The sequence below is a fragment of the Microchirus variegatus genome (assembly GCF_963457635.1).
Source record: "Microchirus variegatus genome assembly, chromosome: 15".
Classification (NCBI taxonomy): domain Eukaryota; kingdom Metazoa; phylum Chordata; class Actinopteri; order Pleuronectiformes; family Soleidae; genus Microchirus; species Microchirus variegatus.
In genome coordinates, this window is record NC_139816.1 from 942,770 (window position 1) to 952,332 (window position 9,563).

The following is a 9,563-nucleotide window of genomic DNA, read 5'->3' on the forward strand; positions in this document are numbered from 1 at the left end:
GCGCATCCGGGCTACTGACCCGGACGTGACGCAGGTGAAAATCCACAACAACTAAATTACGTTTTACATATTATTACATCCATGACTATTACACATATCAAACTTCGTACGTAACCGCTGCGTCAACCCACGCCGCATTTCTCGGTAACACTTTTCCCAAAAATCACACTCCATACGGATCAAATAAAAGCTAAGACTCCGCTCAAAACAGTCTATGACAAATCATTAGGGAGATAAAAGTCAAATAATAAAGTCAATAGAAGTCGGTTCGCCGAACTACAACTGTAAAATTAACCTTACCTCTGATGTTTATCCGTGAAAAGTCATTTTTTTTCAGTCGAAACAAAACACAGGAAGTCCGCGGATTTCCTGTGTTACACTCAAAACATTCCGGGCGTCACGACAGCCAGCCAGGCGTTCTGCTGCTGCTTCTCATTGGCTAACAACGCTGTCAATCAACATTTCGAGACGACAGCGTCCTTCTATGGGCTGTAAGGCGACCAACGAGCTGTCAATCATTCATAGAGACCTAGCCCTCGTTGAAATACAGGCCACACAGCTCAATCGCGCCATCTAGTGTTCATTTTTAGAATGTAAAATATATAGAATTCTGCAGAAACAAAGCTGTTAAGTGTTTTATTGAAGTCTAATAGTGATATAAAAGTGGGAAAAAAGTAGTTTAATACATGAAAAAAATACAAAAGGCACAGATGTTACTAAAATGAGACCTAGCTTGTACTTTCTGTACGAAAACCTCTCTAACTTTGTTCTGCTTCACTTGATCAGCGTCAAACTTTGCAGAGATGATGTTCACATGTTGTACTTTTTCAGGCAAACCTGAATTATTTTAAAACTTTTTGTGCACACATGCACTGATATTTATGTTCCCTTTACTATGACACACACAGTATTCAAATATTCAGAGATATACTCATTTCATTATGAGTGTGCAATTTTCCTACAAATATACAACATAGGCCTTAAAGGGTTAAGAAGCTGAAAAATCTGAGAAATGTGTGTTAATTTTTTTTAAAACAAACACTCAGACTGATCACAAGACTGTTCCCATTCAGTCATGATTGACAGCTGAGAGACTGACTTATAATTGATCGGATGGAATCAGTGTGAGGGTTGGGGTTAACCCTGCAGTTCCACAACACCACCACTAGCACAGTCACCAGAGTCTGCGTCTGTACATATTACAACACAAATAGACCATATCGTTTTTTCATTTGCTGCTTCACCACATTGTTTGCAAACACCCAACTACTGTTCTGTCAGTTCCAGCACAGGTCATTGCACTTTTATCAGAATCGGCAGAAGATGAACGTTAACTTTGGGAGTATATCTCGTAGCCCGGGAATCAGAATAAATAAATCAAGCAAAGCTGCGACAGAAGCGTGAGACTCACGGGTGCAGGGCCTTTCTTGATGGTCACAGTGGGAGTGGTCGCCCTCAGAGCTCCGGTAACACCGTGGTAGTATCTGAAGCAGACCTGGGTCTCGGCTGTGGGACACACACACACACACACACACACACACACACACACACACACACACACACACACACACACACACATGGAGGTCATGTAACAACATGTGGACATGAGCTGTGCAAAGTCTGATGCTGCTGAAGTGAAGCAGAGTAAAATGACAGAGGTTTTAGTAAAGAGATGTCTAGGCTCTAGTTTTCTCTTTTGGCACAGTTTGGCACCATCTGTGCCATTTGAGATTTCGTAGGTAAAGTGTTTGCACAGAGAAAACCTCATTAAGAAGCACTCTCTCTCTCTCTCTCTCTCTCTCTCTGTGTGCAACCAGGATCCTGTTACTGTTCATGCTGTGGAAAAACCCAAGTCAATTAAACGTACATACAGCACATAGATGCTGCACTTCACTTACACGGTCAAATATCTTGTTTCCAAGACACCAGCTTCTCTGGGATCACACGGTTCATCTGTGAGTTTGTGCAAACTGTGTGAACTCGTGTTTATGATCAGGACCAGAAAGAATGAAGAAACCAGAACATTCACATTTAAGTGTCTGCTAAGGTTTTCTTTCTTAAATAGCAATAAAATGTGATGAAAAATTACACGCTTTATTGAACGCATCTCGAAGTCGTTCCTCTAAGGTCAAAACAGTCTAGATCCCACAGAAGTGACGACATTTACCGGGGTCTTTGAACGCATCTCATTAGCTGCCCCTCTTTAGCTCAACATGCTCTGAACCCTGCATTACTTTCACTTTCATGAGGAAAATGTCCATTCGCTGATTCCGTACCACAACAAATGTCACTTTATGTGACTTAGTATGGAGTCTGAGTTTGAATATCATGTGTTTCATAGACAGCACAACAATATTCTCCAGGCTACACTCACTCTTATTAATCCTCACATTTTTCCATCTGTGTGGCAGAGTAGAAACACTGAGAGGGTTACCTCCCCTAGGCCTACATTTTTGCCCTTATAATCAACCCTCAAAATGTAGAGAGCTCTGATGCGGGCTTAAAACGAAGTGGGAGATGAAATTACCCATGATGCTTTGTGAATTCAGTGAATTCGGCTGATGTTTTTCAACAAAGATGGCGGCCACTCCATCTGCCGAGGAACAATTTCATTGTAATAATGTTTTCCGCAAATAAGCACGTTACAATGTCGGAATATGTTGGTTTGATAAACATCCAAAGGGCCGTTGAGCTTTGAACACGAATGTCAGAAAATAAGTGACCGTTTATGAAAGCAGCTAGCTAACTAGCTAGCTAGCGGCTATTTGCCGAGTGCTTCGAGAGCGTTTGCCATGCTAGCTAGCTCTGCTACATCTGGGTAGTTTTGTCGGTGTTTTGGATGTGTGTGCCAGCGGTGTTCACTTGAACACGAATATAGCTTTTTCACGAGGACGGAGAAAAAACGGCGTTGACGGAGAAAAACAAACAGCTGGATCTGCCGCCATTTTTCCTGAATGAAAATAGTAGCACGCTCCACCGGTAGAATTGTCAACATGTGACGTAGGTTAGCACGTTCGTCGCGTTCACTACGCTAATTTGCATATAGCGGTGTCCAAATTCCATAGGGAAACCACTTCGGAATTAACGGTTGAGGGCGTTCCAAACCAAGTGGACATTTTAAGGGGGAGGTATTGGGACGGGGTCTTAATATACGTAGAAACACATAACTATCCCTTTAATTCACTGATATTATGTACAGTTACTTTGATTTTCGCGTCTTTTGACAAAGCTAACGCTGATACGACGTGAGGAGACAAGCGTACAGAGTCTTTGTTACTCACAGTCACTGAGGTTTGAGCTGGAGTCGATTTTCCAAACTATCTGTCCCCTGTGAGAGCCGCTGATGCCTCGGTTCTTATAGTCCAGGAAGTTCTCAGACAAAGTTTCATCTGGAAGAGACAGACAAGGATGAGAAGAAGCTCAGGTGTCTCCACAGCGTCTTTAAACGCAAACAGTCAAAGTCCCAACTTACCCACGTGGTACATTCCAATCCAGTCTCCAGCGTCCACTTCCTCCTTGATGTCCCACGTGATGAGCAGGTCTTCAGACTGGCTGATGGTGTAGTAGGAGGCGCTGATGGTGAGGGTGGAGCGGGCGTCCGGGGAGACCAGGTCGGTGTCGCTGGTGGACCGCGGCAGACCCAGCACGAAGGCGTCCTGGTCCAGGCCGTTGGCGGCGTAGCTCTCCGGGCCGTAGCTGTGGCGAACCGCACCTTTACAGCGTTGGCGGTTCTGGCTGCTGCGGGTCGGAGACGCCATGGCCGCCAGGCCCAGGAAGCGATTCTGGTACAAGTTCTGCAACGAGACACAGGACGGTTCACAGTTTTAGCCCCACGGACACTGGGATATACCAGGGATTGTTGAGTTTGTATGAGTCTGTGACACAAAGTGTGAATATGTTGATTATTTTGAGTCAGAAAACGGCGTAAAATGTGTGTGTTTCATCAACCTGACAATGACAACGTCCTCAAATGTTGTTAAATAACCAACAATATTTAGTCAACAGAAATGATCCAAATTAAAAAGCTGGAATCAGAAACCACACGTCCAACAATCCATTGGTTGTTGATTCATTTGATATCAGTTAATGATTGCAGCACCCATGTCCCACTATGATAGAACCAGTACTTATATATTACTCATATACTTCTATCATATCTGAGATTATTAGAGTGTGTATTACATATGAAGCTGTACAGTATACACAAGGAGTGTTGTTTAAATGCAGGCTACAACCTTACACTGACTACTACTAATAATAATATATTTTTATTCATAGATAAATAAAACATTGTAAAATAATTCACTTTTATGACATGGGCTGTTTTCATCTTATTCATTTTCTTATTCTTTCACTCTTTTCCACTCACTCTCACTTCTTTCAACAGCATTTCATTTCTGTTTTGTTAATTATTTTATTGTTATTATAATTATTATGGGATTATCTTGTTTTTATTAACTCAGTGTTGAAGGTTAAGTTAGTTAAGTTAGACCTGAACTGGTTAAGGTTAAGGTGACGATGCAGTTTCAAATCGAGTCAAATCAAGTTTGACTGATTGAAAAGTCTATATTTACACATACATAATCAAACATATGTATGTGTAAACACACTGTGCACGTGTAATGGAAGCAGACATCGCACACACACACACACACACACACACACACACACACACTGTGGTGGGGGAGGTTAGGGTTAGGGCACTGACCTTGAAACTACAGAGCTGCATCAGCATAATGACCAGTCAACCCAAAGCAGACCAAAACCTAAGGGAGGAGGAGGAGGAGGGAGGTTACAAACCACACGACATAAAGAAGCAAAGGAGGCAGTGAACGCAGCAGCAGCAGCAGCAGCAGCAGCAGCAGCAGCAGCAGCAGCAGCAGCTTCAGCTTCAGCAGCATCAGCAGCAGCAGCATCAGCAGCAGCAGTGACACATCAGTCAGAATGAGTGAGGGGCGTCAGCACAGACGGACACACAACGACACAACGCTGTGACCAACACACAACAACAGCGTCTGACCCCGTTCAACACAAACAACAACAACAACAACAACAAGCGGCAGCAAGTCATCGTTTCACATGTGCATCGCTGCATGATGGTCACATGCTTTTGCATCGCTGCAGAGGAGGAGAGGAGGAGAGGAAGAGAGGAGGAGGAGAGGAGGAAGAGAGGACAGGCGAGAGGAGAGGAGGAAGAGAGGAGGAGAGGAGGGGAGAGGAAGAGAGGAGACGAGAGGAGAGGAGGAGAGGAGGAAGAGAGGAGGAGAGGAGAGGAGGAGAGGAAGAGAGGAGAGGAGGAAGAGAGGACAGGCGAGAGGAGACAAGAGGAGAGGAGGAAGAGAGGAGGAGAGGAAGAGAGGAGAGGCGAGAGGAGAGGAGGGGAGAGGAAGAGAGGAGACGAGAGGAGAGGAGAGGAGAGGAGAGGAAGAGAGGAAGAGAGGAGACGAGAGGAGAGGAGGAGGAGAGGAAGAGAGGAGACGAGAGGAGAGGAGGAGAGGCTGCAAAGGAAGAATCTATTAGCAAGAATATGGTAATTATCCCTTTTTCTTAGCAAAAGTGAGTGTTTGTGTGTGTGTGTGTGTGTGTGTGTGTGTGCGTGTGTGTGTGTGTGTGTGTGTGTGTGTGTGTGTGTGTGTGTGTGTGTGTGGGTCAGAGGACTTTAACCTCTGGTCAGTTGTTATAATAACTGTGTGGTTTCTGTGGAGAAGTGATTACAGCTGCACACAGAGCATGAGTACACTGCAGTGTGGGGAAATTAAAAGTATTATTATCATCATTATTATTATTGTTATTAGTAGTAATAGTATTTATTGAGCGTGTACGTCTGATTCCGCCTCTGTAGGTGGCGCTGTATCTTTCCGGCTGGTCATTCATAAATAAAAGCACCAAACATGGTGATCACAACCACACACAGCAGAAAATCAGCAGAAAAACAGCAGAAAAACTGCAGGAAAACTGCAGAAAAACAGCAGTAAAATAGCAGAAAACCTTAAGAAAATCTGAAGAAAAACTGAAGAAAAGCTGAAGAAAAACAGCAGAAAATCAGCAGAAAAACAGCAGTAAAATGGCGGAAAACCTGCAGAAAACCTACAGAAAAACAACAGAAAAACTGCAGAAAATCAGCAGAAAAAATTAAGGAAAAACAGCATAAAAACAGCAAAAAAACTGCATAAAAACAGCAGAAAGCGTCTCTCCTCTGTCTTTCTTCACAGGAAGTGAAGCTCCTGTGTTGCTGTTGCATTCAAGGACAGTCGGACATCTGAGCTCTTGCTTTAAATCCACCAGACAATCAATTTCACACGATCCTTTTTCCTCGTGTCAATATTTCTTTATCGTGGTCTTTTGTTGGTGCAGCGTTTCTAACCAGAACATATTCTCACTCTGCTGTGACTCACACACACACACACACACACACACACTCACACACACAGTGTGCGATAAACAGTGTGACATATGTAAATGAAGCACAGGAACACAAACACACACCTACACAAATCCCCACAGTCCTCATCAGTTATACAGTAAGACATTAGTGCGCCGTCACAGTGGCGTCTTTGGGGAAATGTAGTCAGACGTTCTTTCCGGTGACGCCGGCGTCCTCGTAATTAACCGTTTTAATTGCATTAATGATGACGAGATAATTAAGTCAACAGTCGTGTGGAGCAGGACAACACAACTCTGCTGGAGCTACGGTAAACCAACACAGGTCAAAGAGCATTCAGTCCTGGGTCACATGACTCAGCGATCATAACAGGCAGCTCCATGGGTCAGTGACCGTGGTGTGCTACGCTAATGTTAGCTCATGTCGCCTTTACACTGTAAAAAAAAAAAAAACAAGTTGAGAAAACTCAAAAGTTCAAGGCAACTTGATGCAATCAACTAATATTATTTTGTTAGAAAAACTCAAAATTTTCTTTTCAAACAGTTTGGCTAAATAATCTTGTTCAGATAATGTAAAATCTTTTATTAAACATTAAAATTTAGAATTCTGAGTTGGCAAAACTCTAATGTACAAGTTTTGTCAACAAAATAATATTAGTTGATGGAACTTTTTTTCAAATATTTTGTCAGGCTGTAAACTCAAACATCGATTGCATCAAGTCGCCTTGAAATGTTGAGTTTTCTTTTTTTACAGTGTAACTGAGACGAAGAGTGACGGGAATAAAGGTGTTAGAATAATTATGAACGTGTTTGGACATTAAAAACATAACCAATGCAGTAACTAAGTGACTAACTCTAACAACTATATACTGTATTTATATATATATATATACATACACTGTAAAAAAGCAATATTTATAGGCAACTTGCTGCAATCAATTTTTGAGTTTACGGTCCAATAAAAGATTTAAAAAAAAAAGTTCCGTCAACTAATTTTTTTTTACATCTGAACAAGATTGTTCAGCCAAACTGTTTGAAAAAGAGAATTTTGAGTAACTCTGACAAAATAATATTAGTTGATAAAGTTGCCTTGAAATTTTGAGTTTTCTCAAATTCTATAAATTCTGAACATTTTCACCTTCATTCTTACTGTTTTCTGATGTTTTTTACATAACTTTGATAAAATAGTCATGCTTTTTTCCCCCCATTGCCGTTTATAAACTAAACGTTTATATTTACATATTCTTGAATAACTATTCTTTTGATCCTTTTATTAAAACAGTTTCCGACCTGTAGCTGGTCATTACACAAACACTGAGTCGTCCAAGAGTCAGCACTGTAATCCACTGTGGTTTGTTTTAAAGTGCTTAACAAATAAAGTTGGATTGAAACAAATGCAATAACACACGTGTGAATCTCGCCTACTGCAGCTTTAATGACAGCTCTGCACAGTGTTGGACAACATCACAGCTCACTGGAGCTGTTGTTGTTGTTGATGTGAAAACGTGTGTTTACTTAGTGCTTTGTGTTCTCGTGGTCTTATACAATGATGACAACACGACCACCACAATCACAACATGACAGATTGTCATTTCCTGAGAGGAACTAAAGCTGGAGTCTGGATCCTGACTTCACTCAGAGGATCTGAACACGGAGAACATTAAAATAAAGTCTGGTAAAATCGTCTGATCTGATCGATACAAACTACTGCTTTTTTCCCCCTGAATTCTGGGAAATGTCCAGACATTTTTCTGGAAATCATGTGGAAAAGAAGCTCTTGAAATAATGGTGCCTGTCTTCATTCATTTACATAGGGGAGAATTTAAATATTTCAAAAATTATTAATATATATATTTTTTTTCATTTTTCTGCCCCTTTTAGATGAAAACGGAGAAATAACAATAGCACCTCATTAAATCAACAGTGGATTATCATTATATTGACATCAATGTTTTAATTATTAATGCATAAATAGGACATGTATAGGCTGTCCCTTTGGTGTGTGTCATGGGGTGTCCCTAACTGGGGTGGGCCCCTAAAACTCCTGTGAAACGCCCCTGCCAGGAACCAGATAATGCTTTAATAGCTAATATATTATATTATTTCTAAGAAATAAAAGGTATGTTTGATAAAGGAATCTTATGAAAACTTTTAAAAATGCTAAGTCACTTATATTAATATTCTGGTGTGTGTTCTGGGGAAAAAAAAGGAGCCATGTGTCATGTGCTGCTCCAGGATTTAAGAGGATTTAGTTTTGTGGGAACCCCCCCCACCCCACACACACACACACACACACACACACACACACACACACACACACGCACACACACAAAGAGATGATGATGAAGCCTCTTCCTCCTCCTGACTCTGTAGAAAGTGGGACAGAGCAGTGAGGGGCCCTGACATCTCAGTGTCAACACATCACACCAAACCCCGTTTGGAAAACTCGCGATTCTAACGTTGCACGTCTCGCTGCAGAGACACGGCTCGCGCACGTGAAGCGTGGTTCGTTTCCTCTGAAACACTCGCGTCCACTCGTTAATTCGGCTCATGTTAGACAGCTCACACAAAGCGTTTTTATTGACGTAATGCCGTGATTTGGTGTCATCTTAGGCGATGCTGCTGTGTTTTGTTGCAAACTAAAGAAAGAACGAATGTGATTGGTTATTTATTGTGTTTTTTTTTTTTCCTCTATTGTGTCATTTTAGTGAATAATGCGAATTTCGTCCGGGCAGATAGTGACACATCAGTCCGCTATAAGAGAGCTGCAGGGCCGCTGCTGCTGCTGCTGCTGCTGCTGGAGACTCCTCATCCTCATCATCCTCATCATCATCATCATCATCACATCATCACCTCCCGTTACACAGCAACAATGGAGACGCACACACACACATACACACACACGTACACACACACACGCTCCTACCTGGGATAAAAGAACCTGTCGATGGATCATTTCTCCAACAGTGACGAGCGCCTACAATCCACCGAGCTCCATTTTAGACGAGAAGAGAGAGGGAGAAAAAAAGAGGAGGAACAAAAACAAACGACCGAGAGAGAGAGAGAGAGAGAGAGAGAGAGAGAGGGAGTCACATCCTCTCCTCCTTCATGGACCACAGTCAAGTTAGACTCAATAAAACACCACCGTTTCCGGTTGGAACCAAAACCCTCCGGAAAATGTC

The 9,563-nt window shown here is 42.1% G+C and overlaps 1 protein-coding gene across 1 annotated transcript in view; it reads right to left on the reverse strand.

The window, feature by feature from the left end:
• The window catches only part of LOC310937581 (E3 ubiquitin-protein ligase HECW1-like), a gene marked incomplete at both ends in the record, with an annotated part of 37,440 nt that extends 28,103 nt beyond the window's left edge, over positions 1–9,337 (reverse strand). The window contains 4 exons of the mRNA XM_083901873.1: positions 1,412–1,506; positions 3,282–3,389; positions 3,473–3,794; positions 9,308–9,337. Coding sequence (XP_083757999.1) covers positions 1,412–1,506; positions 3,282–3,389; positions 3,473–3,794; positions 9,308–9,337 — 555 coding nt within the window. The remainder of the gene's footprint in view (positions 1–1,411; positions 1,507–3,281; positions 3,390–3,472; positions 3,795–9,307) is intronic.
• Between the last annotated feature and the right edge of the window lie 226 nt (positions 9,338–9,563).